The 27,686-nt window shown below is 54.5% G+C and overlaps 5 protein-coding genes across 16 annotated transcripts in view; 4 read left to right on the forward strand and 1 right to left on the reverse strand.

The window, feature by feature from the left end:
• The first annotated feature begins 671 nt into the window (after window positions 1-671).
• DPH2 (diphthamide biosynthesis 2) lies at window positions 672-4,116 on the forward strand. Of its 3 annotated transcripts, none has more exons than XM_016123751.2 (6): window positions 672-1,019; window positions 1,232-1,344; window positions 1,590-1,813; window positions 2,146-2,817; window positions 2,902-3,078; window positions 3,160-4,116. In XM_016123751.2, exons 1-6 carry the CDS (start codon window positions 873-875, stop codon window positions 3,282-3,284), a joined length of 1,458 nt encoding a protein of 485 aa, XP_015979237.1. In that variant the 5' UTR covers window positions 672-872; the 3' UTR covers window positions 3,285-4,116. The 3 variants fall into 3 exon arrangements, with proteins under 3 accessions (XP_015979237.1, XP_015979238.1, XP_015979239.2); XM_016123752.2 differs by having other exon boundaries at window positions 901-1,088; XM_016123753.2 differs by lacking the exons at window positions 672-1,019; window positions 1,590-1,813 and having other exon boundaries at window positions 1,266-1,344.
• Window positions 4,117-5,645: 1,529 nt separating this feature from the next.
• On the forward strand, window positions 5,646-9,011 carry ATP6V0B (ATPase H+ transporting V0 subunit b). 2 transcript variants are annotated; one of them, XM_016123754.2, is made up of 8 exons: window positions 5,646-5,816; window positions 6,585-6,633; window positions 6,858-6,941; window positions 7,071-7,148; window positions 7,358-7,427; window positions 7,555-7,606; window positions 7,811-8,001; window positions 8,702-9,011. In XM_016123754.2, exons 1-8 carry the CDS (start codon window positions 5,750-5,752, stop codon window positions 8,726-8,728), a joined length of 618 nt encoding a protein of 205 aa, XP_015979240.1. In that variant the 5' UTR covers window positions 5,646-5,749; the 3' UTR covers window positions 8,729-9,011. The 2 variants fall into 2 exon arrangements, with proteins under 2 accessions (XP_015979240.1, XP_015979241.1); XM_016123755.2 differs by lacking the exon at window positions 6,585-6,633 and having other exon boundaries at window positions 5,673-5,816; window positions 8,702-8,999.
• Window positions 9,012-9,937: 926 nt separating this feature from the next.
• On the forward strand, window positions 9,938-19,887 carry B4GALT2 (beta-1,4-galactosyltransferase 2). Of its 6 annotated transcripts, none has more exons than XM_016123744.2 (8): window positions 10,107-10,216; window positions 11,129-11,309; window positions 11,820-12,175; window positions 12,396-12,631; window positions 15,680-15,870; window positions 16,071-16,193; window positions 16,309-16,413; window positions 19,036-19,887. In XM_016123744.2, the coding sequence occupies exons 3-8, from the start codon at window positions 11,872-11,874 to the stop codon at window positions 19,184-19,186; spliced, it is 1,110 nt and encodes a 369-aa protein (XP_015979230.1). In that variant the 5' UTR covers window positions 10,107-10,216; window positions 11,129-11,309; window positions 11,820-11,871; the 3' UTR covers window positions 19,187-19,887. The 6 variants fall into 6 exon arrangements, with proteins under 6 accessions (XP_015979232.1, XP_036088829.1, XP_015979230.1 ...); XM_016123745.2 differs by lacking the exon at window positions 10,107-10,216 and adding an exon at window positions 10,278-10,296; XM_016123746.2 differs by lacking the exon at window positions 11,129-11,309 and having other exon boundaries at window positions 9,938-10,216.
• Window positions 19,888-20,021: 134 nt separating this feature from the next.
• Window positions 20,022-24,157, forward strand: CCDC24 (coiled-coil domain containing 24). The gene is made up of 9 exons (XM_016123748.2): window positions 20,022-20,461; window positions 20,616-20,787; window positions 21,007-21,182; window positions 21,313-21,429; window positions 22,157-22,231; window positions 22,839-22,893; window positions 23,372-23,441; window positions 23,552-23,630; window positions 23,713-24,157. Exons 2-9 carry the CDS (start codon window positions 20,662-20,664, stop codon window positions 23,942-23,944), a joined length of 930 nt encoding a protein of 309 aa, XP_015979234.1. The 5' UTR covers window positions 20,022-20,461; window positions 20,616-20,661; the 3' UTR covers window positions 23,945-24,157.
• A 110-nt stretch (window positions 24,158-24,267) lies between these two features.
• SLC6A9 (solute carrier family 6 member 9) overlaps window positions 24,268-27,686 on the reverse strand; it is a 31,229-nt gene continuing 27,810 nt past the window's right edge. For all 4 annotated transcript variants that reach the window (XM_036232907.1, XM_016123738.2, XM_016123739.2 and 1 more), the window contains 2 exons: window positions 25,671-25,841; window positions 24,268-25,558 (listed from right to left, as the gene is read on the reverse strand). In XM_036232907.1, coding sequence (XP_036088800.1) covers window positions 25,364-25,558; window positions 25,671-25,841 — 366 coding nt within the window. In that variant the 3' untranslated portion in view covers window positions 24,268-25,363. The remainder of the gene's footprint in view (window positions 25,559-25,670; window positions 25,842-27,686) is intronic.

Genomic DNA, 27,686 nt, shown 5'->3' on the forward strand with positions numbered 1-27,686 from the left:
TTCGTCCTCTTCTCCACCTCACCCCCATTACCAATGAAGCACATATAAGCTAGGAGAATGAGGGATTAAAAGCCCAACTTCTGAAATCAAACCTGGTTTTGATACTGATTGTTCTAACTTGCTGTGTCTTATTAGGTATTTAGCCTCTTTTAACCTCAGTTTCCTGTAAAATGGGACAATTCTTATTCTGAAGACTGTAAACTCTAAGAATGTAGTGCCTGGTGAACAGTAAGTGCTTAATGTTTGCCTGATAGGCTGCTGTGAGGATAATAGCAATGCTTTCAGTACATGTGATATGTAAAGGAATACTTTTTAAGGTTTTATATCTAAATTGTTTCGGCTCAACAGTCCTATTAGTACTATTGCTACAGCCCCCCTTCTGCGGATGAGGAAACAGCCATGGAAACGTTGGAGCTGCTCAAACTGAGATAGTTATTTTCAGGGAGTGGGTGTTTTGAGATTAGGCCATGGGCTGAACCTGAAAATGCCAAGCGCCTGCAGAGGAGGGACAGAAGAACTACAACACCCACAAGGCTCAGCGCCTCACTTCCGATTGGCCTCTGGCTCTGAGGCCGATCTTTGAGTCTCCGTGGGCGGTTTGGCGGCGAGGATTGGAGGGTGTGAGCCGCGCGGGTTTAGGATTGGTAAAATTGCCATCAGCCCCGCCTCAAAAACCGGAAGTAATCTCTTCCGTTGGTCCGTGTGTCCTGGAGAAACGCGAGTAGACTCTGAGGGCTGCTTCACAGGGGCGGGCTGACAGACTCTTCAGCCCACCGCCCTGGCCGAGTGACCAATTCGTTGAGGGCCACTTTTGAGGTCTCTCTGGTCCTGAGGCTGGCCGAGGGAGGTCCCCGCCACGCAAGCAGTGCCTCATGGAGTCTACATTCAGCAGCCCGGCAGAGGCGGCGCTGCAGCGGGAAACGGGCGCCGCGGGGCTGCCCACTCCTCTCGCGGACCTAGACCGAGTGTACGAGCTGGAGCGAGTCATCGGATTTGTCCGCGATCTGGGGTGTCAACGGGTGAGGGCAGGTTAGGGAGTGGTGGCTTGCCTCCCTGGAGAGGGGTCGTCCAGAGGATCGGGTCTTGAGGTAATTTTGTGAGGAAGGGGTGTAGGGGCTCTGGGACGAGGGACTTTGAAGGTTGGGTAAGGGCTCTGGGAAGGTTTTCCTTGAAGAGGCCCTCAGTGAAGGAGAGGCCATTCCTGGAACGTTTCCATGGTTTTTGCTTACAGGTGGCCTTGCAGTTCCCTGACCAGTTATTGGGAGATGCTGCTGTCGTGGCTGCACGACTGGAGGAGACCACGGGATCGAAGATGTTCATTCTGGGGGACACGGCCTATGGCAGGTGTGAATTTGAGCTTAAGGATGGAGGATGGGGTAGGCCTAGGGCTCCAGGGTTTGTGGTGTTTCCCCTGTTACACTGGCTGCCCATAATGGCTGTATTTCTCCTTGATGATGATGACTGCTCTCCTGATACTAGCTCCTCTTCTTTTTATAATATCATTTTTTTTCATTGACCACATTTCTTATTGATGACAGCAACTCTTTTCCTGCTGAGATCCCCACTCACTAATGGTATCTCCCCTGCAGCTGCTGTGTGGATGTCCTGGGTGCTGAGCAAGCTGGAGCTCAGGCCCTCGTACATTTTGGCCCTGCCTGCTTAAGTCCTCCAGCCCGCCCACTGCCTGTGGCCTTCGTCCTTGGTCAGCGTTCTGTAGACTTGGAGCTCTGTGCCAAAGCCTTTGAGGCCCAGAACCCAGACCCCACAGCTCCCATGGTGCTGCTGAGTGAACCGGCCTGTGCCCATGCCCTGGGTGAGAGATTTTGCCTGTGCATGCAGGAAGGGTGGGTCAACTACTCTGTGTCTTAATTTCCCCATTTCTGTACACTCCCATAGAGGGTTTTTTTTGTCTGTTTGTTTGTTTGTTTTACGTCTGTAGCACCTGGTATTCCTAGGTGGTCTTCCATCCAACTAACCAGACCCAACCCGGCTTATTCAGGGTAGCATGGCCATAGACCCTGTAGAGTTCTTGATGTGGGCTTGACCCCTGCCTCTGCTTGCTTTTGGGTCACATTCAGTTTTCTGGGTAATGAGGGGTCTCCTGCTTTGTCAGACCCCAGCTCTGACACCATTTCCTTTTTCCAGAGGCCTTGGCCACTCTCCTCCGCCCACGGTACCTGGACCTGCTTGTCTCCAGTCCAGCTCTTCCCCTGCCAGTGGGCTCTCTCAATCCAGAGCCTGAACCCCTGGAGCGTTTTGGGCGTCGCTTTCCCTTAGCCCCAGGGAGGCGTCTAGAAGAGTATGGTGCCTTCTATGTGGGGGGCTCTGAGGCCAGCCCTGACCCTGACCTGAGCCGGCTGCTCTTGGGCTGGGCACCAGGCCAGCCCTTCTCCTCCTGCTGCCCAGACACAGGGCGGACCCAGGATGAAGGTGCTCGGGCTGGGAAGCTAAGAGCATGTAGACGCTACCTGGTCGAGAGGGCCAGAGATGCCCGAGTGGTGGGGCTGCTGGCAGGCACATTAGGTGTGGCCCGACACCGTGAGGCACTAGCACACTTGCGGAACCTGACTCAGGCTGCCGGCAAGCGTAGCTATGTGTTGGCTCTGGGACGTCCCACACCTCCCAAGCTTGCCAACTTTCCTGAGATGGATGTCTTTGTGCTGTTGGCCTGTCCTCTTGGTGCCCTATCTCCCCAGCCTTCTGGTAGCTTCTTCCGACCTGTACTGACACCATGTGAGCTAGAGGCTGCCTGCAACCCCGCCTGGCCACCTCCAGGCCTGGCTCCTCACCTCACACACTACGATGACTTACTGCCTGGTGAGTTGTGGGGAACTGCCTGAGCTGGAAACACTTGGGGCATGGAATCAGGGAGCCAGTATGGATTGTGTTTCTCCCTCCTAGGCTCTCCTTTCCACGTGCCCCTCCCTCCACCTGAATCAGAACTGTGGGACACCCCAGATGTGTCACTCATTACTGGGGAGCTCCGACCCCCACCGGCCTGGAAGTTCTCAAATGATCCTGGATGCTCAGCCCTGACCCAGCGGCCCCAGCTAGAGCTGACTGAGAGCAGCCCTGCAGGTAAGTGTGCCAAGCCTCCACTCTCATCTGAATTCTTCCACTAGATTCAGCCCACTCAGCTTCATTTTTCTCTCTTTCCAGCCTCGTTCCTTAGTTCCCGGAGCTGGCAAGGGCTGCAGCCCTGCCTGGGTCAGACACCAGTGACAGGAGCCGTGAGTGGAAGACGAGGGATTGCCATTGCCTATGAGGATGAAGGAAGCAACTGATACCATTTGGGCTAGAGACACAAATGGATTTAAGGATCACTGCTAAGAGCTTTAGTGTTCTCTGCACCAACCTCACCCCTCTGCCAGGATCCTTGATGGAGCTCGGATGGAGGGAGGGCAGGCAGCCCCTCATTGTGGATAGAATCCAGCTCTTTCTTGTCTTGGCCCTGGCATGAGGCTTAGCACATATTGGCTTAGTAAAATGCCTGTTATTTGACTGATGGGGACTGGTTTGGGGCTTTTGTGAAGCCTTCTAGGCCCATCTGTCCTGGGAGCAGCTCAGGACCTCTGGCCAATCCCAGTTCCTAGTGTGTGGTTGAGAGTCTGCCTTTGTCAAAGGCAGGTTATAGATGGTCTATACCAGGGTTTCTCAGCGTTGGCACTGTTGACATTTTGGGCCTGATAATTCTTTGTTGTGAGAGGCTGTTCTTTTCATTATAGGATGTTTAGCATCATCCCTGGTTTCTGCCCACTAGATCTCTGCAGCATACCTTTTTCCAACTGTAATAACCAAAAATGTCTCCAGACATTGACAAGTGTCCCCTGTGGGGGTCAATATTATCCCCAGTTGAGAACCACTGGTCTGCATTTGTGGTGTCCAGTATAGCAGCCACTAGACACATGTGGCTATTTAAACATAAACTTAACTAAAATTAAAAACTCGGTTTCCCAGTCACACTAGTCATGTTTCAGTGCCCAGACAGCTACATGAGAGGACAGTACACCTGTTTCCATCATCAAAGAAAGTTCTGATGGACAGTGGTGGTCTACACTGATTTGTTTCTCAGGGAGATCACAGAAACTTGAATAAACCAGATACTTTTTCTCCTTCCATTTTTTTATTCATCAAACGCTGCAGGTCCTACACAGGTGTGGGTGGAGATCTCAATTGTATTTCACTGGATTCCTGTCCTTACAGTGTAATTGGAAAGAGAGGCAGTTAAATAGGCAATTACTACATGGTGAAACAGTACTCTCTGTGAAGGGCAAAGCCCCCAGGAGCAGCTGGAGCCCAAAACAGGCTTCCCAGAAGGAATGATACCTAAAGTGAGTCTTTTAGAGAAAAAAAAAAATCAGGTGAATAGGACATTTGGGCGAAGGATACGCCATGCTTAAACACATGGACATGAACTAGCATGGTGTGTGCTTCAAGCAAAGTGGAGTTGCTGGACCATAAAGGTTGAGAGAGGTGAAGTGAAACAACTCACTTCTTCATTCCCCACATTTGCTGGGAATCTTGGCAAAATGGCATCGTCCAAGGTGTTGAAGAAGCAGCTGAACAAGAGAGATGTGGTCCCTGCTCTTAGGGCGTGCCCAGTCTGCTGGTAGAGGTAGATCTGTAAACTGACCATGGTAACTGGGACAAGGCACCAAACATGTATTCTACAAATAAATATTGAGCACCCATTGTGAGTGAGGCACTGAAAATACAGCAGTGAGCTGAACAGAAATCCTTTCATGGTACTTACATTCTCATGGGTGGGGAGAGATAGAAAACCAAAACACTCAGTATGCCATATGGTAATACGTGCTATGGAGAAATATAAAGCTGGGAAGGTTGTGTAAGGGAGAGGGGGGTTGCAATATTAAACAAGATGGTTGGAGAAGGTGAACAAAGACTAAAAGGAAGTTACAGAGTGGGCCTCATGGATAATAGGAGAAACAGAGGGAACAAGTGCAAGGCCAGTGTGGTCAAAGTGGCTGGTATGTTCAAGAAACAACGGGGCCAGTGAAGCCAGAGGAGAGTTGGGGTATTAGCAGGTGAAGGCTGGAGCAACACTGGTACAAGCATAGTAGGCCATTGAAAGGACTATGACATTTAGAATGAAATGGGAGCCGCAAGGGCATTCTAAACAAGAGTGACACGATCTTGCTGAAGTTTCATAAAGATCACCAGGGCAGAGGGGGAACCCAGAGCAGGTGTGCCACCCCGTCTCTGAGTTAGGGAAGTCTTTTTCTGGAAGAATGATTTATAAGGACCAGTAGTTGTTAGTCGGCCGATATAATGAGCACTACGAAGCGCGTTTCGAGCAGTGGAAACAGCTTGAGCTAAGTGAGGAGGAGAGCACGTCTTCGTGGAACTGGGTAGGAAAGCAAGGGCGGAGGCCCGAGGGATCAGTACTAGCTGGGAGGCTAAGCTCGGCTGTAAAGCAGGGCTGGTGGGCTGAACCAGGGCGGAGTGTCGGGGCTAAGCAGAGGGTTACGACAAATGCGAGGTACTTGGAACGCCGCCGGATCCTCTTCCGAAGCACGAGAGACTACAACTACCACAATCCTTAGCGCCTACAGTTCGGGCGTCGTCAAGTTTTAGACCAGCAGCGACGCAACTCAGGGCCCGGCATAGGGTCACGTGGTGCTAGCGTGTCACGTGGGTGAGTCAGGTGACAGTGCGGGGCGGACGGTGGACGCAGGGACGTGGTTTTAGTTCTGGACCCACCGACCCGCGCCCCGCCGTCGTCGCCGCCATGACGGGGCTAGCGCTCCTCTATTCCGGGATCTTTGTGGCCTTTTGGGCCTGCATGATCGTCGTGGGTGAGGCCGGGCCCTGGCGGGCGGGTTCAGATCCAGACTGAGCTGGAGCCCAGCTGGGGACTTGGGGTCTCAGAAATACCGGGCCCCAGCACGGGCTCGTACCCCGGGGTTCGGGACTTGCCTCACGCCTCTAGGGGCCTCTGAACCCAACAGAGGAGACCCTCTGACTTCCAGCCGCTCGAGGAGGGGCGCGGGCGGGGGCGGGGGCGGGGCGGGGGCCGCGAAAACAGCCTTGGTCGCTCTCGTGCCGCGCCCCCCTCCCCTGTCTCACAGCTGTTGTCTTTCTCTTGCTCCTGGGTGGCCTGCTTGGGTCGCGGGCTGGCTGCTTCAGTTCCTCTTTTCCTGGTCGTTTAGCCCTCTCCTGCCCCCCATCCCCCAGCTTGTTGAGTAAATAGCGAGTCGGTCTGGGCGGGCAGGATCCAGTGGAGCCTGGCCAGAGCTTTTGCTCTCTCCCTTCCTCCAAGGCGTTCAGGCCTGCAGGCGGCTGCCCACGAAGGGTCTTGTTCTGAGATGTGGTGTCACTGAGGGAGATGTTACTGAGGGAGTGGCAGAAAATGGAGGCCTGAGCAGAGGAATCTATAGACAGCTATGCTTTCGCGCGCGCTAGGCGACGGAGGGGGGCGGGGGCAGCTTGAGGATTCTCTGTTGACTTAGGTGGAGGCAGACCTTTGGGTAGGTGGCCCATCAACTGGGCAGCAACTTCTTGTCTAAATTGTGGAGCTTCTCTCTAGAGAGCAGCCCCTGACCCCATTTTTCTCACTGCTGCAGGAATTTGCTACACCATTTTTGACTTGGGCTTCCGCTTTGATGTGGCATGGTAAGGGAGGGTAGGGCAAGGGTTCCCCTGGGGGCTGCTCCACCGCAGCCTTCCTTCTCTGACCTGAGCTGCACGGGTTTTGGACTTTGGGGAATAGGCAGTATTTTGTCTTAGCATGCAGGTGGGGTTGGAGGTTGGGAGCGGGGAGTGGGGTGAAGTGAGGTGGATTTTGTGCCCACTTCTCCACCAGGGCTGACTTGTTGTCCTCCCTGTCTCCACACCAGGTTCCTGACCGAGACTTCCCCCTTTATGTGGTCAAACCTGGGCATTGGCCTAGCTATCTCCCTGTCTGTGGTTGGGGCAGCATGGTGAGTGTTGGGGTGGTGCGACCAGGGGAAGGGCCTGAGTCATAGCAGGTGGTGTCATTGGGTCCTTAATCACCCTGGGGGCAGTGACAAGCTTGGGCTCTGCTTATTGGTTTCGTATCCTTCCACCAGGGGCATCTATATTACTGGCTCATCCATCATTGGGGGAGGGGTGAAGGCCCCTAGGATCAAGACCAAGAACTTGGTCAGGTAAGTTAGGGTTCTTGGAAGATTGCCAAAACCAGCTGCATTGGGAGCTGCCTGTGTGTTTGACCTAATATGTTCCTCCTGACCAGCCTTCCAAAGAGGTGGGATGCTAATGGGGAAAAGGTGGCTGGGGACTCTCTTAGAAGGAAGATTGGTTTCTCCCTCATCTTTTTCTCCTCTCCATTCCCCTTGCCTACCACTACCACCACCAGCATCATCTTCTGTGAGGCTGTGGCTATCTACGGCATCATCATGGCAATTGTTATTAGCAACATGGCTGAGGTATGGAGGACCAGGATGGGGTGGGCATCCAGTGTGTATAGAACATTCCAGTGTGTTCTATACATTGCTTCACAATTTGGGGGAGGGGCGTAGGGGTTGGTTTCTGATATTTCTGTGCCTTCCTTAGCCTTTTAGTGCCACTGACCCCCAAGCCATTGGCCATCGAAACTATCATGCAGGTAGGTGGTGAATGTGAAGGCAGAAAGCTGGGACTTCACACCTGCTTCTTCCCTACAGCTCCCAGCTTAGAATCCTCATTTTGATATTGTTGCTTGCTTTGCAAAATTGGGGTGGTGATTGGCTCCAATAGTACACTTTGGGCCCTTGTCCTCATCTCCCCTTGTGTCTGGCTTGGCCTCAGTGCTCCCTTTTTATCCCCCCAGGTTACTCCATGTTTGGAGCTGGCCTCACAGTGGGCCTGTCCAACCTTTTCTGTGGAGTTTGCGTGGGCATCGTGGGCAGTGGAGCCGCCTTGGCTGATGCACAGAACCCCAGCCTCTTTGTGAAGATTCTCATTGTGGAGATCTTTGGCAGCGCCATTGGCCTCTTTGGAGTCATAGTTGCAATCCTGCAGGTGCTGAGTCCTGGGAGAGCATCTGTCATTGTCTATAATCCAGCCTCATCTTCCTTCCAGAGAAGCTGCAGTACTCCCTTCACCTGTAACCATAGGACCCATGAATAGCTTCCATCACCTCATTCCTATCTTCTAGTTTTCCCTTTTTGAAGCTTTCAATTTTGTTTCCAATCCAGAAACACTAAGAATTGTCCTTGTTTTTTTCTGTTGCTTTGTGTCTATATGTTTCATTTAGTCTCTCTTATTTTGTTTGCCTCTGTTTATTTGTAGTCAAGACTGAGTTGGGATCTTGTCTGTGTCTGTATCAGTCTGTTTTGATGTGTTTGACTTTCTCAGGGCCTGTGTGTATATCTGTGCTGTCAGTAGCACAGCATGTCTGAATTGTGTCTTGTCTGTCTGACGCTGAGTTTGTGGCTAAGGATCAGCCTGAGAGTCTGAGGGTGACTATGAATGCCTGACTGGGTTGACTCTTGGTGACTGGCACTGTCCATATGCCACTTCTCTCCATCTTTCTATCCCATAGCCTGTGGTTGTCTGTCCCTGTTCATCTGTGTTTGTCATAGCATATCTGTCCTGATCCAGCCATCCCTTTATTGTCACCTGTCCATCCCATTATGAGTTAGGTCTGATCTTCTGTCATTTGTCATTGTCTTATATATTCTTTTGTCCCTACCTTATTTCTCCTGTTCTTCTTTTGCAGACCTCTGGAGTGAAGATGGGAGACTAGATGATCTGTGCGGGTGGAGCTGTGCCCCACTCTTATTTATTTGTGATTTTCTCGGGACAGCTGGAGCTGTGCCCCTTAGCTTTTCAGGGGGCTTGGTGTTCAGGGCCCTCCCTGTACTCACTTCTCGCTGCCTGTCAACCTGGAGGCACTGCCTGGCTGGATCCTCAGTGTGGGCAGTAAGCTGCTGACGACTGTGCGGCTATGCACCTGTGTCCCACCTCTACCCCCACCCCATCTTCCCAGTGTTTGTGAAATAAATGTGATATTTGTCTGGGTCATGCCACTTTTGTTGCTCTCCTTTGCCACCTCCTTTCATAGAAGAAGGGTAAACAGTTGTATAGGCCTCAACCTCATGCCTGCCTCTTGCCACTTTCTGACTCATGCCCACTGTCTCTGCTCTGGGCAGAGCTGGCTTCTGGGTGGAGAGGTAAGGGTGCTGGGCTGAGGATTCTGTAGCCCTGAAATTCTTTGTTGAAGGGCTCTAGGGAGTCTAGAGTCATAGGCCCAGATGTTTGTGTTCGGGCGGGAGGAGTGGTATCCTCCTAGTTTCGGGTCCTTTGGGCTCTTTTTACTAATCCCAAATTGGCCACATCTACTTACTTGGTTCTACCCTCAGGCACCATCACTCCAAACCCTTGTGGGACTTGGAGCTCATTGATTTGCCTCCCCCTATCTCAGCACCATCCCATTAATGATTCCTAAGGCCTTATCCAGCTCCTTCCACTCTTGTCCAATCTCTACCCCAATCTTCTATTAACCCTAGTAACCCCAGCCACCTCCAGGTCTCTGCTACACGCTTCTGTCCACCCTTTATGGGTCTTGCCCAATTAGCCCCCTCCGCCGATCGCTTGCAGACCTTTAATCATCCTTCCATCATCAATGAGTCGGCAAATCCCTAACCTCCCTGCCCTAATCAGCCTAACTTCCAGGCCCCTTCTTAAGCTAAGCGTGTGCCGCAACCCAAAACCCACTCCTCTGAGATGGGTTTGACTCACCCACGCCCTCTCTGGTTCGGACCTCGAATCCGGCCCCTTTGGATGAGCCTAAATGATTTCTTCCTCCTCGCCCCCCAGTTTTCTTCCACCTCCGTCCCCTCGCTCCGCCGCTCTTGGCCACTGGCAGGGGCGGGCGTCAGAGGCGCGCGGCGGATGCGGGCGCGCTGGAGGCGGGGGCCGCGGGGGCGCGCGCGAGGGCGCGCCGGCCGGGCCTGCCCCTCCGAGGCGCCGTAGCGCGGGAGGGAGGCGGCGGCACTGTGGTCCATCCATCCGCGGGTCCGTGGGTCTGCCCGGCCGCCCGGCCCCGCCCTGCCCCCCCGGAGCGGCTCCGCTCCATGGCCCGCGGCGGCGGCGGGAGGCGGCCTGGGGGCCGCTGACCCGGCGGCGGGAGGCGGCGGGGCCGGGCCATGGGGGACGGAACAGTCTGCAGCCGCCGGAGCCGGAAAGCCAACCCCAGCCGGAGCGGCACCCCTTGCTGAGCCCCGAGCGCCGGGTGAGAGGGGAAAGCGTGCGTCCCTCTGCCCAGGGCCCCGAGATTCCAGACCCGGTCCCACGATCTGTGCCCAGGACCCGGTGAGAGGCGCTGGCGGCCAGACCCCGGCCTGGCGTTACCCTACCCCACCCCCATCCCTCGGCGTCCCCCGGGCTCCTCTGCCCGCCCCCGGCCAGCTTCCCTTATTGTCCCTGCTCGCCCCGGCCTCGTGGCGCGGGGAGGCGCTCCACTCACGTTTTCCCGTTGCTTTGGCCCCCGCCCCCCATCTACCCCCGCCCCCCACCCTCAAGCTCCACACCCACCGGGTCTTTGCTGCCTCCCCCTTCCCGGGGTGCCACGTGTTCAAGCGGCTCAGCCTTTCAGCCCCGCCCAAACGCACCTCGAAGCCTGGCGGTCAGCCTGACCCAGAACCCCTGTCTTGATGAGGGGTGGGAATGCTTGCACGTGGAATCGGGTGTTGTGAGCTGCCAGGGAGCCTATAGGTATGACTGTGTAAGTGTAGGATCAGCTGCTTTGTGAGTGTGTAAGTCTGTGTGTTACTGTCATCTGGGTGTGTCTGTGTCTCTATATGTATGTAGTTCTCTGTGTGTCTGAGTGCAGGTGACCATAGCTGGGACCAAGGGTGTCTGTGTGGTTATATGATGCTGTGTATCTGTGAGTAAGACTCACCCTGCTCCCTGAAGCACTACTAGAAGTGCCCACAGTAGTGCTGCTCTGTTGGAAACCGTGGCTCAGGCAAGACCTTTCCTGCTATGTTGAATGTTTCACATCTGTCTCCAGGGTCCAAGTGTTCCCTCTTCTGGGAATCAGAACCAGCAGTGCTGGGCAGGCCCCAGAGAGTTCATCCCAGTCCTAGAGTCTTAGGGGAGAGTTATCCTGTACCCTATCTTGTATTTTGACCTCTTGCTCCAGAGGGAAGGGATCGCATAAACATCCTATGCATATTTGGGCCACCTGGATGCTGAGGGCCACTTCCCAACCTGGTCCCAGCTGGCCCGTCGTGCTTGCCACTGGGACCTGTTTGACCAAACACAGCCCACCATGGTCCTGGGGAGGACTAAGTGAAGTCATGAGTACAAAGTGCTCTTGCATGGTAAGTACTCAGTAAATGGTCTCCCTTCCCCAGACTACAAGTCCTAGGTTAAGGATGCTGCCCTGTGGATGTCTGTTCTCTAGGGAACAGATACACATTGGGTCTGTAGGCGCACACGTTTCCATGTTTAGGTATGAACCAGTGGGGTCAGAGGTCACATGTCCATGTTCCTGGGAATACATGGGTGTGTGTATGTGTAAAGTCGTGCAATAAGAGTATGTACCTGAGTGTGAGGGTACGTGAGGCTGTGCTTGTATGTCAGTTAGGATGAGGAACCCAAGCATATATGGGTGAGTGTTCAGGCGTGTGAAGATGTGTGAGTAGTGAGTTGCCAGGGACTGTGTGTGTCTATTTGCAGGTAGAATGTGAGTCTGTGAGTGTCAGAGGGTGTAAGCAGGTAAATGCGAGGATGCGGGTCCATGAGTGTGAACAGTGGGCAGGAGGTGGGCGGGTAGCCTTGCTCATTCGGCCCTGACCTACTGGGTTGGTTTCTCTCCTACCCCTGCTCAGGCCGGCAGCTGGATGCCCGGGCCCATTGGGCGGGCCTGAGGCTGCCTGCGGGATGAGCAGACTGCTGGGGGGGACGCTGGAGCGCGTCTGCAAGGCTGTGCTCCTTCTCTGCCTGCTGCACTTTCTCGTGGCCGTCATTCTCTACTTTGACGTCTACGCTCAGCACCTGGCCTTCTTCAGCCGCTTCAGTGCCCGTGGCCCTGTCCTTGCCCTTCACCCAGCTGCCAGCAGCAGCACCAACTGCTCCCGGCCCAACGCCACTGCCCCCAGCTCCGGGCTCCCTGAGGCGCCCAGTGTCCGGCCTGGCCCCACGGCTCCCATCCTGCCACCCTGTCCAGACTCTCCGCCTGGTCTTGGTGAGCCTCCAGGGTAGGGCCTTCCCTATAGGGTGGGCAGAACTAACCATGTTGACTGGGGAAATGGAGTCTTGTCTTGACCCATGAGGATGACAGAGTTCCAGGTCTGTTGTAAGAGGGCTGTTCCTGGGGTTCGCTTGCCCACCCCCAGGCTGAGGGAGAGGGCTGGTGTCCCTGGAGTCTGATGAAAGCCTGATTCCTGCCACCGTCCTGCCTGCAGTGGGCCGACTGCTGATCGAGTTCACTTCGCCCATGCCACTGGAGCGGGTGCAGAGGGAGAACCCAGGTGTGCTCCTGGGTGGCCGCTATACACCGCCCGACTGCGCTCCAGCCCAGACGGTGGCGGTCATCATCCCCTTTCGACACCGGGAGCACCACCTGCGCTACTGGCTCCACTATATGCACCCCATCCTGAGGCGACAGCGGCTGCGCTACGGCATCTATGTCATCAATCAGGTGTGCTGCCTGTGACCCCCAGGCTGGGCACTAGCCATCAGGGAACCCACAAGTACCTGTGGGTCTGGGGGCCCACACACCTTTTGTGTATATATGGGTTTGGGGGCATTTGTGGGTCCTTGTCTGCCCATGGTTGTGTGGATATATCAGTGTGCCCATAGGAAAGCTTGTGTGTGCATGAAGGAGAGTACATGTGCGTGAATGTTGGCATGTATACTAGTGGGTGTGTGCATGGCCTCAGTGGAGCCCCACTGTCTACCTTTGGTGGGCCCCACCCCATGGCGGTGGAGGCCTAGGGTTGGCTGGCTATGAAGAGCTGTTGAGGGCCCCTAGGAGGGGGAGAGTTAGCCCTTGAAAGAGGGATGAAGTCTACCTAAGGGCCAAGTGCTGGCCACAGCTGAGGCCCAGGAACTCAGCTCACCATCTGAGCCCTACCGTAGGCCTGGCCAGGGCTGACTGCTGGGGCCCGGTGAGGATCTGACACTCTTCCCCACAGAGTACTCCCAAATTTGGACTTGGATCCTTGTAGGCTCTAGGATAATGGCATGTAACTGGAGTTGGATCAGGGACCTGTGGGAGCACCAAGGGGCCTGGTCTAGCCCTGGGGTTGGGAAGCAATGGTTGAGATGGGCGTTGAGGTATGAATAGGCATCAGCTGGCAGAGGGACTGGAGAAGGCAAGCATTCTTCTTGGCAGAAGGACCTGGAGGACCCAGGCCCTAGCAAGAGAATTGGTCTTGTGTGTTTGGAATTGTTGGCTGAGGTGTGGGGTCCAATATGAAGTTGGATAACAAAAATGAGGCTGGAGGAGCTGATGGAGAAGAGTCTTACGAGGCATGTTAAGTGCTCAAAATTGAGCCTGAAGGTGGTGAGGCACCATTATAAGGTTTTAAGGGGGGGGGGGGGAATAATGTGTATATTTGCTTATTAGAAAGATCACTCTGGTTACATGTGGAGAATGGGATGGAAGGGGGAGACTAGAGGCAGGGTGACCAGTGGGAAGAGGCTACAATGTTGAAAGAGATGGTAAACGTGCATAGGAGTCAGGTGGTAGTTGTGGGGTCGAAGAGAAACATGTGACACAAATAATGGAGCGTAAGGAAAAGGAGATACCAAGATACCTTGAGGGTTTCTGTCTTGGCTGGCTGCTGCGTAGATGGCTGTGGCTGTGAGCAAAATGGCAACATAGCTGGACGAGGTCTAGGGGAGAGCGTGACTGAATTCTTTTCTGTGTGTGATGAGTCTGAGTGCGTGAGGGAAGTGTGAGAGAAATGTTTAGACAAATTAGCTGATCTAGGAGTGAGGTCTGAGGTGGAGAGAGGTATCTGGGAGCCACCAGTATGCAGGCGATCCCTAAAACCAACAACGTCCAACCCGCCCAGGAATCGCGCGACCTGAGAGGGGAAAGCCAGCATGTACGAGACGGCTGCAGAAAGAGAAAGACTGCCCAGATGTTGTGAAGGTTGGCCAGAAAGGTTAGAGGAGACCTAGGAGAGTGGTGTTCTGGAAGCCCAGGAATTAGTGTCAAGAAGGAAGCATGGCAGTTGCATGAGGACTGCCGGGGGAGTAAGGAAGGATGTGGATCAAGAAGCGTCCAGTGGATTTAGTAACAAGGTGGGCCCAGCGAGAGCCATTTCGGGGGCATGGTGGAGGCGGAAGCAGATTGCAGTGGGTTGAAGAAGGAATCAGATTTGACAAAATGGAAATAGCCAATTGGAGACAACTCCTTAAAAAAACCCCTCTGCCAAGAAGGGATGGCAAAAGGTAGGGTGGTGGCTAGAGGGAGATTTTTTTTTCAGATGGGAGAGAATCGTGCACGTTTATGAGCTGTGTTAGAGAAACTTAGGGCTCTTGGCTGGTGAAAGAGGTTAGAAAGGAGTGCCGATGAGCCAGTAGAAAATGGAGAATTTCTCCAAGGGCTGAGGGGAGAGAAGGTACAGGGGAGGGAGGGAAGAGAGCATGGGGACCAGGTAGCTCAGGGTTCTAGGGGAACAGCTCCCATCTCATCAGGCCCAGGCTGGCTGGTAGAGAGGAAGGGTCACTATTCCTTTTCTTTTTCTAGACAGGCCTACTCAAAGACTCCCTCTCCAAGACCCTCTCTGGCTATAGCCTGGAGATAGTAGGTTGGGTCAGGGGCTTCAGAGGTCACCTTCTTCCATAGAATCCTTGTTCTGGCTAGAATTTGGAGTTCGAACCTGGATCCCAGCCTCAAGGAGACCTGGCCCACAGCTCCATTTCTCAAGGGACCCCAGGCTCACTGGACCATGACTGCCTAAGGAGCCTGTGCTTGTCATTTTGTTGGGAGACAAGTGAATCCAGTCCAATTCTGTCCTGGTCTCAGAGGCTGCCCAAGGAGTTGGATATGGATCCATATGAGCCAGAGGGGACAGGTGGCTGAGGCTTAGTAGCTCAGTCCCTGTCATTTCTGCATCTTAGACACTGGTCATTTGGGATATTCGTCGTCTCACTTCAAAACTGTGCTTAGCAGGGATATAGTATGCTTAGGGCTACTCATCTCCAGGTCCCCAGTGGCACAAAGAAAATGCCTTGTACAAAGAACAGGGCCATGAGGTGTGTTTGAGTGAATGAATGAAATAGCTCTAAATAACAGTTTAAGTGACACTGGCATACGTGAAACACCCAGGAGGAAATTAATAATAATACCGTGGCGGCGGGGGGGGGTTGGTCAGGGAGGCCTTCCAGACATGGGTTTGACAAACAGAGGAGAACATTCTAGGCAGGGGGCAATTGCTAACACCAAGGGCTAGGCATGTTTGGGGCCACTGTGGAATGTAGTATAGCTTGGCCTTGGGATCTGACAACAGTGGCCAGAGAGGAGATTAGAGCCAAACCATGAAAAGCCTTGAAAGGCCAGGTCCAGGGTAAAGAGCAAAGAGCTGAACTTGATCCTGAGAGTCTGCAGGAGCCACATGGGGGTTCAGGGAGCAGGTGGTAGTAGGCTTGTTGGGACTGCTCTGGACAGTGGTCGAGTGGCAGGTGCTTGCCAGTTACAGGCCCAGAGCTGACCTCTCCTCTTTACGATTCCCAGCATGGTGAGGACACTTTCAACCGGGCCAAGCTGCTCAACGTGGGCTTCCTGGAGGCGCTGAAGGAAGACGCCACTTACGACTGCTTCATCTTCAGTGATGTGGACCTGGTCCCCATGGATGACCGCAACCTGTACCGCTGTGGTGACCAGCCCCGCCACTTCGCCATTGCCATAGACAAGTTTGGCTTCCGGTGAGGGCTCCCTTTTCAGCTGGACCCAAACCTCCCACCCCCACCATTCCTATCTCCCCCACCACACCTAGGCCCTCATTCCCAGCCCCAGTGCCCCCATTGCTCCCGGCCCCTGGGCACACTCTCCCCCATCCCATCTCTGGTCCTCCATCTGGAATCCCTTCAGGCCCCTCACTGACACCTGCCCTCCCACGCCATAGGCTGCCCTATGCTGGCTACTTTGGAGGCGTGTCAGGCCTGAGTAAAGCCCAGTTTCTGAGAATCAATGGCTTCCCCAACGAGTACTGGGGCTGGGGTGGCGAGGACGACGACATCTTCAACCGGTGAGTAGAGACGAGGTGGGCAGTAGACCGGGTGTGTGAGAGGGTGCGGTGCAGCCTGGGCGGGGCTCCGTGCCCTTCCTGGCGCCTGCTCCAGTCCGTCTGTCCCCGTCCCCAGGATCTCCCTGACTGGGATGAAGATCTCGCGCCCAGACATCCGCATAGGCCGCTACCGCATGATCAAGCACGACCGGGACAAGCATAACGAGCCCAATCCTCAGAGGTGACCCCCAGCAATCCTGAGCTCAGGGCCCCTAACCCCTTACTCCCTGAGGTGGCCCCTAGTACCATGGATTCCCCAGAGCTGATCCCAAAGACATTGACCCTTGATTCTTAGAGGTGACTCTCGGCACCCCTGATCTCTGTTTCCTATCCCACCAGCTCAGCCTCACACCAGACAGCTCTCACTCCTATGGCCTGATTCCTAGCGGTGACTTAAATATAAAGGCAGGGCTCAAATCGTCACTGAGTCGATCGCATTCCCATTGGCGTCCTCACAGACCTCACTTGTGCCAGAGCAGATTGGACGAGAGATAGTGGGCGCTGGACTCAGTTCACGTGCCTGGGCAATGTGGAGTGGGGAGTGGAAAGACAATACTGACCCCTTTAAGACTGGAATGGGTGGCAGTCTGAGGAAGTAGCAGTGCTTGGTGTCTGATGCTGGCTGGGAGAAGTGCCTGAGGGCATGTGAAATGTAGACAAGGGCTTCTGGATGGTGCTTGGGACTGTCTGGTGCCAAACCTTGTGGGTAGGGAGGCCCAGAGCTGGATATCCACATGAAGTTCATTCTAGGAAAGGAAATAGGCAGTTATAACACAGGTGATCAGGGCAAGGTGTTGTCCTGACAGTGATGATGGGAGGCTTCCTGGAGGAGGTGATAGTAAATTGGAGTTTGAAAAAAGTTATTCATTCAACAAATATTTGTCACACACCTACCTTGAGCCCAGTGCTATATTCACCAGACCAATGGAGTGGATCAGTTTGGATAAAAGGAAATAGTGTGTGTAGGAGTCTGGAATGTGAACATGCATGGTATATGCGGAGAGTCTGAAACTCTTGGGTGTTAAAATTTCTGAGAGTTGGAAATGACAGTAGATGGGATCAGTGCTGGGTGTTTGGAGGTCTCAAATCCTGGGTTGGGAGTTTCACTTTTGTCCCAGGGATGCTGGAAAGTCATGGAAGGGCTTTAAGCAGGGAAGGGACAGGATCCAATTTGGGTCTGGAAGGATCACCCTCTGAGCCTGAAGAAGGTAAAGAGCTGGCAGAGCTCCTGGGTGGAGCTGGAGGAAGCCCACCAAGCCTGAAGGAATTGACAGAACCCCAGGGGTGTGCCAGGCATAAGACTGCTGTGCCCCAGCTGGAACAGTAGGGTTGTTTTGCTCTGAACCCAAGGTATAAGAGTGGGAGAGGGAGGTTGCTGCATTGATGTAGGGTTGATGTTTGGCAGAAACACAAAGCACTGGGCATCTAGGGAGCTGATGAAAAAGCAGTTCAGATAAACATGGTGAGCAGGGAAGGGATGAGAGACTGGGAGAAGAGGGCTTTAGGGCATCGGAGAGAGTACTCAGTGTTGGGATGGCTGTGGAAAGGGATCTGAGCTGAGTTCAGAAGAATGGGAAGACCCAAACAGCTGGGCTGAAGGCGAGAGTAGAGCAGTAGAAGCACATGCCAGGAGCCTTGGTCCTGTTTCAGGATTAGCCATCATTAATCAGTGATAACTGCCTTGGGTGGGGAAGTGGCAAGATAACGTAACACTCTGGCTAAAGGAACTTTCTGAATGGCGGTTCCATCTACCTAGCTGCTTTTGCTTCAGATCGAGTTCTGTATTCTTCCCCTCACTCTGCATGTCCCAACTATCAGCAAGTCATATCAGTGCCACTCCCCACACATATCTGAGCCCATCTTTTCCCTTCACTAACTCTACCCTAGTGCGGCCACTGTCATCTTGCCTGGACTACTGCAGTAACCTCTCCCTGGTTTCCCTGCTTTCCCCTTGCCCTTCTACAGTTCACGTCCCATGTCCCTCCCTCCCCCCAAACTGGGCTAAAAATCCCTCAGTGTCTTCTCATTCACAGAATTTTTCAAAGAAAAACTGCTTTCTCTGACTTACCAGAACCCTGCTCAGGCATTCTCTAACCTCTAAGCTAATCTTACTGTTTCTTCTCTTGGCCCATTAAGCTTTAGCCACTTAGCTGTGCAAATTCTCATTCCTACTTGATGGTCAGCACGTGCTGTTACCTGTGCCTGGAATGTTCTTCCCCCTGCTGTCAGCTTGATATCACATACTCAACCCTTCCAAGTTAGTCATCTTGGTCTCCCTCTCCTAGCTTTCTTAGCACTCTGATGTGTTACTTGTCTGTTACCCTTCTCCCCTAGTAGAATAGACTTGTCATGAAAGGAAGGACCTTGCTTTTCTTTTCATGGCTGTGTCGCTGGTGCTTAGAGTAGAGCCTGGGACATCGAGACCATTCAATAAATAGATGGTGAAAGAGTGACTAAAGGATGAGAACAGAAGAGATGGGTTTGGGGAGTAAAGATGATACATCTGATACAGGACACATTGCATTTGAGGTGCCTATGGGATGCCCCTTACCTGGGACTAAGGCTTAGAAGGAGGGTCTGAAATGAGAGAAAAATTTTTAAGGTGTTACATTTCTAGACTCACAGAGGTTAGATTTCTGTTTTGAAGGCAGATGCAAGAGCAAAAGGCTCCAAACAGGTGGAGGGCGGAGGGGTGGCAAGGAGAACCGACTCACCCCAGGAAGAAGCCAGATGGCTTGAGCTTTGGCCCTTGAATTGAGTTTGGTGGTAAGCCCTGATCTGGACCCATTTCCATCTTGTCTAGGTTTACCAAGATTAAAAACACGAAGCTGACCATGAAACGGGACGGCATCGGGTCAGTGCGGTACCAGGTCTTGGAAGTGTCTTGGCAACCGCTGTTCACCAACATCACAGTGGACATTGGGCGGCCCCCGTCATGGCCCCCCTGGGGCTGACACTGATTCTCTGCCAAGGATTGCCTGCCAGAGGACTGACCTGCAGCCTGGCTGGCAGCTACTCTGCGGGGGAACCCCCAGGAGTGAGACTCTGGGCTCTGTTTTCTGAGAGTCTTCAATAGGCCCCCAGCTACACCTGGAAGTTTCAGAACCTATTTTGGGGGGCTTCCATCCTGGGGAGACCCCTCAAGTGTGGCCCTCTCTGGGGCCAACCCTCCTTGCCCCTCCCTCCCCAGCCCAGCCCCCTCACTGTCAGGGTCGGGCCAGCCCCTGCACTGCCTCACCGAGTGGCCTGGGCTAGGTCACTCCACCTCTCTGTGCCTCAGTTTCCCCCCCTTGAGTCCCCTAGGGCCTGGAAGAGTGGGAGGTGTGACTTAGGGAGCAGTGGCGCTTCCAGGGGGAGTTCTCAGACCTGGGGATCCTTCTTGCTCCCAAGGGAGGGGAAACCTTTTTCATTCAACATTGTAGGGGGCAAACTCTGGTGGCCTCCTGCTGAGGAGCAACCCCAGGAGGGGACCAGAGGGGGTATCGTGTTGCTGCCTGGGGTATTGAAGTTGGGCTTTGTGTGGGTGGCAGGTAGGGTTTGGATCAGTTTGGTTCCTGCCTCCCTGTCTCAGAGAAGGCAGTAACCCCAGGGCCAGCTTGTGTTTGTATATTGCACAGAAACTTGTGTGGGTGCTTTAGTAAAAAACGTGAATGGATCAGCCCCTTTGTCTGTTTGGGGATGGGAATCTGGGTCCCTGGACCCAGACCCTAAGTGTGTTGTGGGAGGGCACCTGACCCCAACCTATTGATTTGGCCAGGCCTAGACCAGGCTGTCTTGGTTCCCTAGGTCCCTCCTAGGGGAAAGGTTTACCCTGCCACTGCCTCTGGGCCAGGAGAGGCAACGAAGTAATAAACTCAGTGGGCCCAGATTTCTCGCTTTTCTGCCGGTCCCGAAGCCGAAGCGTGCCAGGGATGAGCGTTAAGGTGCTTGGGGTCAGGACCTTACGGATGGTTTGGACTCCAAAACCACCTATCTCATCTGTGGGTCCGACTCTCAGTAAGGCAGCACTGCGCTCTAGGCCTGAAACAGGCAGAGGACCGGGCACAGTAGGGGCGGGGCCGGGGGTAGCGGCATGGTTTCCTGGGTGACGGCCGCGGAGGAGGCGGGGCTAGTATCCTGGTCTCCGTCGCCTGGCTCCAGGGGCCAGTGACCAGGTTCCGCGGCCCCCGAGAGCTGACCAGAGCCAGGCAGAAGTAGGACAGCGCCAGACGCCGGCAGCTCGGGACTGGGTAATTAAGTCGTGGGGCCTAACTGTAGGACGAGGGTGGGGCTTGGAAGAGGTCAGGGAGCCAGGGGCTGAGGGCGTGGCCTGTGAGCTAGCGGAGTGGGCGTGGTATGTGTGGGCGTGTCCCGGCTGGGGCCCACTCGCCTTCTGTCCCGCAGGTCTGATCGTGGGGTTGCGCGTCCGGGTGTGGGGCGCCAGCGGGCCATGGCTGGGGACTCTCCGTCGCTGTGGGAGCTGGTGGAGGAGAACGTTCCGCTCCCGGAGCGGCCCGAAGTCAAGAAGATTCTGGGGGAGACGACAGTGGACCTGAGCCTAGAGCTGTGGGCAGAGGTCAGGGAAGTGGGAAAGAGGGAGGCCACACCCCAGGCCTGTCCCATGACTCAGGTGACTTCCCCACCTCCTCCTGCTCTGCCGGGTAACTAGAGATCCTTTTGGATCTCACAGTCTAGCCCTCTCCTGTTTAACTCCGCCCTGCCCCTCACTCCCCCAGTCGCTCTCACTCGCGTCACTTCCCTCCCCAGTCTCAAGGTGTCTTAGCTCTCCTTGCAGGTGGTGATGTTACAGTCATTGCTCCGAGAGGCTCGATCCTCCCAAGCCCCTCGCTCCCGCCCCATCTCTGACCCATCCTCCCTTCTGGCCCCCCCACCTCTCCTAAGAGACCTTGTGCGCCAGGAACTGCGGCAGCTGCTCCAAGGTCTCCGCCAGAAGGCCATCTATGAGGGCAGGTAGGAGCCTCAGAGCTGAGACTAGGCCCAGTCTCCAGAACTCAGCCCTGCACCTGACAAGGGGTCAGGGTTGCCTTTCCTGTGGTTCCCTGGAAGGAGCCCGAGTTTTCTTCATGTGCACCTTCTGCAGGGACCAGACCCAGGCTTGGGTCCAGTATAGCCCCAGGGTCTTGCGTTTTGCATTGGAGGAGCCCAGGTGTGATTTTCCAGAACAGGAGATATTCCAGATGAGAGCTGGTGAATTCAGGTAAAGTGGCAATAGGAGAGGAGGGATCTGTCCCTGCTTGGCAGAGGGCCCCTGCTAATTGGTAAGTCCCACCTGGCTCCATGCAGGAGCTCCTGGTCTGGGCCCAGACACTTCTCTAGCCACTTGTGGTAGGCATGAGTATATGCAGGCTGGAGAAGCCCAAGAGATACCTCTCAAGCCTGGGGGCAGGCAAGGCTTCCTGGAAAAAGTGTCTGGTGTAATCTGGGTCTTGGAATAATGGAACGGATTTCCAGGTAGATGAAAGAGAAGAACTTTGCAGGAAGAAGAAGCACCATATTCAAATGTGGGTAGGAGGAAAGAAGGCTGCGTCCACTAGTCACTTGATCCCCTGGCTTGGAGAACAGGAGCAAGGGCTGGGATAGAGAGGGCTGGAGACTGGATGAGATAAATGAGCAGGAGTGTGTTCATAAGAAGTGAACGGCAGCAACTTATTTCTGATTCTCACACAACCCTTTGACGTGGATGATGTCCGTAGTTTGCAGATAAGGAAACTAAAGCTCAGAAAGATCATTGATTTGCCCAAGGTCACACACGGTAAAGGGGAGCAGAGCCCATTTGCAAACCCAGACTCCCGAACTCATCTTTGCATTGTATCATGTTGCCTTTGTGAGAAAAGACACGAAACTGTCTAGAAGTGGCATTTGTGTCCTAAAGGCCTGGGGTGAGGCAACGTGGGGAGAGTGATGTCAACTTCATCTGCCAACAGCAGTCTCAGAGACCTCAGTGCCATCAAGGATGAATTGAACATGTCCAACATTGACCAGGTTGCCGGACACCTGCGGTGAGGTCCCTGAGTGTGTGATGGGGGTAGAAACAGGGAGGAGGGGTCTGGGGGTAAATCTTGAAGTACTGGGGCTTAAAGAGGGGAAGAGGAAACATATCTGGATTGGGAGAGAGCCAGGAGAGCAAGACTTAGAGGTGGAAAGGCAGGTTGCTATAGGGCTAGTTGCTGCTGGGCAGTAGCCAAATATAGATGTCAGCAGGGGCCATGGCCTGAGGATTTTCATCCTGAGCTGGATGCCAGGGGATGTGTGTGTGGGGGGGGGACCACAGATAGTTTTAAGTAGGGGAAGGGCTGCGATATGGGGAAGAATGAATGCAGGATGGGTAGCAGGCCCAGTGCAGTAGTACAGAAGAAAGAATGGTGCCTGTTGGGGTGGGCGCTATGAGATATGCAAGGAGTGGACACAGTCTGTCCAGAAAGAGGCTTGGCAGGGGCTGGAGGGCTATGCTCGGCGGCACCTGGGCAGCAGAGAGCAAGGTGGGCTGATAAAGGAGGGTCTAGAGGGGACTTCTGGTGAGGCTGGAGGTTGGGGCTATGTGGAGGGCTCAGCGGAGACCTGGTCCTGTGGCACTGGTTCTGGCTGCTGCACACCCACGTGTCCCAGAGGCCTCTTAGAAGAGGAGTGTCGCACCTTAGAGAGGAAGATCCCTGTCCTGCAGGTGAGCTGCATCCCTGGTCCTACTCCCCGCCTCCCTGGCCTTTCTTCTGAGTATAGGCATGGCTGCCTCTTGCCTGGTGTACGTGTGTGTCTATGTGCGTATGTGCATGTAAAAGCTGTGTGAGTCCTGTGTCCATTTCTCATGTGTGTACTTCTTGTGTGTGTGAATTCAGAAGCCCAAGATTCTGGTTGAGCCCCTAAGTTCAAGGTCAGCACTTTTAGATTAACCTGCTGAATTTGCTCCCTGGTCTTTTGCCTCCTTCTCTTCCCTAAACCTGGGTCTAGGCTAGTCACCACCTTGCCAAGCTGGGCTTTTCAGCGAGGCTGATGTTCCCCTGGGGGTTTACCCTCAGGTGGCCGGCATGAGGGGGCTGGCATGGGATGGTTCCTGGGCCCTGCCATGGGGCTCTTGGCCTCTGTATCCTGCCTTACCCCACTCCTGCCATAAGGCCTGGGCACTGAGCCAGCTCTCCCTGCAGCGCTGCCTGGAAGAGGAGTATACAGGGGCACCCCAGCCCTCTGAGGCAATCCTAGAGCCTACCCTGGCAGGTGAGGACCCTGGGCAGGCCCCTGAGTACCCAGCTTCCTTCTCCCCACCTCACCCTTATACACACCCTAGAAGAGCTGGGCACTTCATCTCAGATATACCTCTCCTCCAGAGCTAAAGGAGCAGAAGGCAGCCATGCAACTGGAGCTGCAGGCACCTCTGAGGCCTTCCTGTGTCTCCTTTGGCCACAGGTAAACCAGAGCAGATTGACAGCTGGACAGGGTGGGCTAAAGGTCAGGCTACAGCCTCTCATGGCTACTCCTTCTTGTTTAGGCAGCAGCCCTCGGGGTCATCCAGCCAGGGCCTCAGACCCTTGCCTTGCCTCCGTGGGACTACTGGAGTTTTGGCTGGGCCTCTCCAGTGCTGCCTGCCTGCTCCTCCTCTGGAATGCAGGCCTCAACGCCTGGCTGCCACCTGCCGCTGGGGACGGAAGCTTCAGTACAGCCCCAGGAAAAGGCCAGCTTCTACCCCAATGTCCAGTGCAGCGCCCCAGGCCCCAACCTGATGGGCTAGTCACAAAGTAGGCTTTGGCTTCAGCTTCTGCTGGAACTCTCCCCATCTGCTGCTGCCACCTCTCAGCTGCTGCAGCACAGCCCACCTCAGATGTAGCCTTGGATGGGCCCTCACCAGGACCCAGAGGCTGTCTGGCTGGCTGGTTCTCACCCTACCCCTTGCCAAGTCCCTGATACCTGGTCCTGACCATCACAGCCTTTGGCCTTTCTCCTCCCAGGCCTCCAGAAAGGCCTGCTGAGCACGAGCAGTGCAGAAGTCTCATCCCAGCCCTGACTCCTGTCCCTCTGGGGGACCCAGACAAAGCACAGTAGCAGCTCAGAGACAGGAATAGAAATTTCATTAAAATCTATGGACTTTAAAATCCTAGTGGTGCACGGATGGGTGAGGGTGGATGGCGCACCGTTATTGCTACAGAGAATTAGAGGCGGCTCTTCCGGGGCTTACTGCACAGAGGGGCACAGAGGATGGACAAATGGACACTGCAGGGCTTGAGGAAAGAAGCTCTGGTTCCAGAGAGGAGATGGGGCACATGGGGCGGGGGCCATTTGGCACGTGAACAAGGGCGGCCCAAATTGGGAAGCCTGGGTGTTTAGCCTGGTGGAGGGAGGGCAAGGGGGCGACATGTAGGGTCCCCTTTCCCACGGCTCTGGGCTCAGACTTTCTGCTGAGCAGCACTCCACCCTTGACCCCCAGAAACTAGTGCTTTGGGCAGGCTGCTGAGTCATGGGTCTCTGCTGGCTAGACCTGGCCGCCAGGGCTGGCATGAGGCGCGGAAACCCCGGGGCAGGCGAGTGAGGTGCAGGCAGGCCTGGAAGACAGATTGGGCCTGAGGCTGGGGGCAAGGGAGTGGCAACCACAGTTAACACAATTTTTACAAAAATAATTGCACAGACAAACAGGGCTGGGCAGCACAGCCTGACAAGTAACACTGTATAGCTAGCCCCCAAGCCCCTCTCCCTGCCCCCAGGTAGGAAGATCCAAATTTGCTTGGGCAGAGGCTGGGGTCTGCTCTGAGGGCAGGAACACTGGTCAGGAGGCTGGAGGCCCAAAGACAGGGACAGGTAGGGGGCCCACCCAGAACCTCAGCTCAGGGCAGAGTGTGGGGGCATCAGAGGCCACATAACGCCCCACAGGCCTCTGGGGACCTGGCCCAAGACCCCTTCAAAGTGCTTTGGCCCCTACCCGTCAACCCTAACTTCCCCTCTCCCCTCAGCTGCCATCTTGGCATCCAAAGGACCTGTAAACACTGGGGACACGAGCACGAATGACCGCACTAGCAGTGGTGGCCAAGGTGACAGCAGCTGCCCTGGTCAGGGCATGGCAGGGACAGGCCGTGACACCTGTCCACTGCCTCCCCAGTCTCTGTGATGGGAGCACAGGACGGGGCTGAGGCACTCCCCGGCAGCTGTGCTCATATCCGGGAGTCCTGCAGACGGCTGGAGCCATTGCTGCCCACCACGGGGATCTGGGCCTTGTCCGGGTGCAGTGGCTGGACCTCAAGCCCATCTTCAGGAGAGGCTGGTATGGTGGGGGCATAGCGTCCAGTCCGGTTCTCCAGGAGGGCGGGGCCCCAGTCTCTGCTGGGCTTTGTGGCATTTTTCAAACGCTGCAGGAAATGAAAGTAGGGGTGGGAGAGGGAGTATCAGAAGGGAACCATTAAGCTCCATCCATCCACCCCATCCAGTTTCACCTGGCTACCCCTTGACCCCACCCCTCACCTGGAGGAGGGTGTCCCCATCTGTGCGGCAGAGCTGGAACAGGGCGTAGAGTGGGATGCAAATGACAGAGGACAGAGCCATGAGGAAGCCAATGGCCACCGCCCAGCCTGGATACTGGTAGTGGTTGTAGGTGATTGGCCGGTACTGGATCACCGTGAAGATGAGAATGAACTGCAGAGAGCAGGGGATGGGAGTGGGCATGAGGCCCATCCAGCCCCACCCGGGCCTCCGGCCTCCGGCCTCCTATCAGTACCCCCTTCCTTCCTCTCAGTTTCCCAAACTAGAAAGAGGCATATTGGGGAGGGCAGGGCCAATGTCAGTGTTTGGGCGGTGGAAAAAGCGGATGACACCAAGCATCCAGGGCATGATGGACAGTTGGCAGTGGAAGGGGAGAGATCTTCGCCATAATCCCGAACAAGCCAGGGAACAATTAAGCTGATGTCACCTTTGGAAGTCGGTTCTGCTCAAAGACTCATAATAGCTCCCTATTGCCTACTGAAGTAAGGCCAAATTCCTGGCCTTTAGGACTTCTACCTCCTCATACTGAGACTTCAGCTTATCTTTCTGGCCTGATTACCCTTGTGTCAATGTCTTAGCTATACCCAGCATTGTCCACCCTCTTCATTTACTCCTGAGACTCCTCTGCATCTTCCTCTGGCAAACTCTATGCAAATGCCACCACCTTCAAGAAGCCTCTCCTGATTTCCCATCTTCTCTTCCTGAAAGGCATTTTTCATTTGCTAAGTATTTGTTTAATGGTCCCCATAGGCCTGGGAGCCTCTGGGATTGCATCAGCTGGGTCTCCAGTGTCCAGCACAGTGCCTGTCATAACCTCATTTGCTGATTTGCACTGACTTGAGCAAAGAGGTGGGAAATATCGTTGGGGACAGCTTGAGGAGGCTCCAGAGGCTAGAAATGGTGACTGTCAGGCTGGAGATGCCCTCGGGAGCAGCTTTGGAAAAAATTAGTAAGATGAGAAATAAAGTCTGGAGCCACAGAACAAAAAAACTAAAGGAAGTAATAACTGTGTAGTGTCACGTGGTTACTAGACTTTTTGGGGTGGTCACTTCATAAGGTATATAGATGTCTAATCATTATGTTGTACACCTGAAACTAATATATTGTATGTCAACTATAAAAATAAATTTCAAAAAACTGAAGGAAACAAAAAGACGAGGGGCAGGCAGCTCATGGGCCACCCAGAGGGCCTGTGCGTGTATGCGTGGCTCCCGAGGAGGGCTCAGCATCTGCCTTCTGAGCCCCCAGCTGCATCCTGGAGCTCAGGCTACTTCAGCCTTCCTAGTGACCAGATTCTGGAGGTCCAGACCCACATCCAACAGGGGGCCCCTCCTGGGATGCTGCACATAGTAGGAACTTATAACAAGTTTCCTAAATGAACCTAGATCCTAATCTAGGTGGGGACAAATCCCTTATTTGAGCTGACAGAAGAATGGAGTTTGTCCAAAAAAGCTTTTCAGAAAAGATAAAGAAGTAAAGTCCTGAAGAAAACACGACAGCCCAGAAACACATGTCCACAGAGCCTGAAGTTCGCACCTTAAGGCAACCCCAGTTCAGCCCTCTGCGCACAGAGAGGGCACTCACTGCCCACTTTGCCTTACTCTCTTGGAGACAGTGGATCCAGGTCACAGCTGCCCCTATAGTCCATCTCCTTTCTACCTCCTGCCTTGCATTGGCCGGTGCCCAAGGTCTCTCCCTGGGGGATAGGGTGGGGAGCTTCCTGGGCCTCAGCCACCACACCCAGAGGCCATGGTGCTTGGCAGTCGTGCCTGTCTTCCCTGGCCTCCCACCGCTTCCATGAGACCTCCTCTCCTCCTATTTCAAAGCTGGGCTAGTGGCCCAACTGGTGCCTGTGCCAGGCTCGGGAAAAATCCCACACCCTGTGTGGTGGAGGCCTCAGCCCGCAGGGGCCTTTTGTTCAGAAACATGAGCCAAAGTGGACACCCAGTGCTGAGCACCCTGTGGCACGGAGGAGCTAGGTGTGACTCTGGACACTGC

This window comes from Rousettus aegyptiacus, unplaced genomic scaffold (assembly GCF_014176215.1).
Source record: "Rousettus aegyptiacus isolate mRouAeg1 unplaced genomic scaffold, mRouAeg1.p scaffold_m13_p_1, whole genome shotgun sequence".
Lineage (NCBI taxonomy): Eukaryota > Metazoa > Chordata > Mammalia > Chiroptera > Pteropodidae > Rousettus > Rousettus aegyptiacus.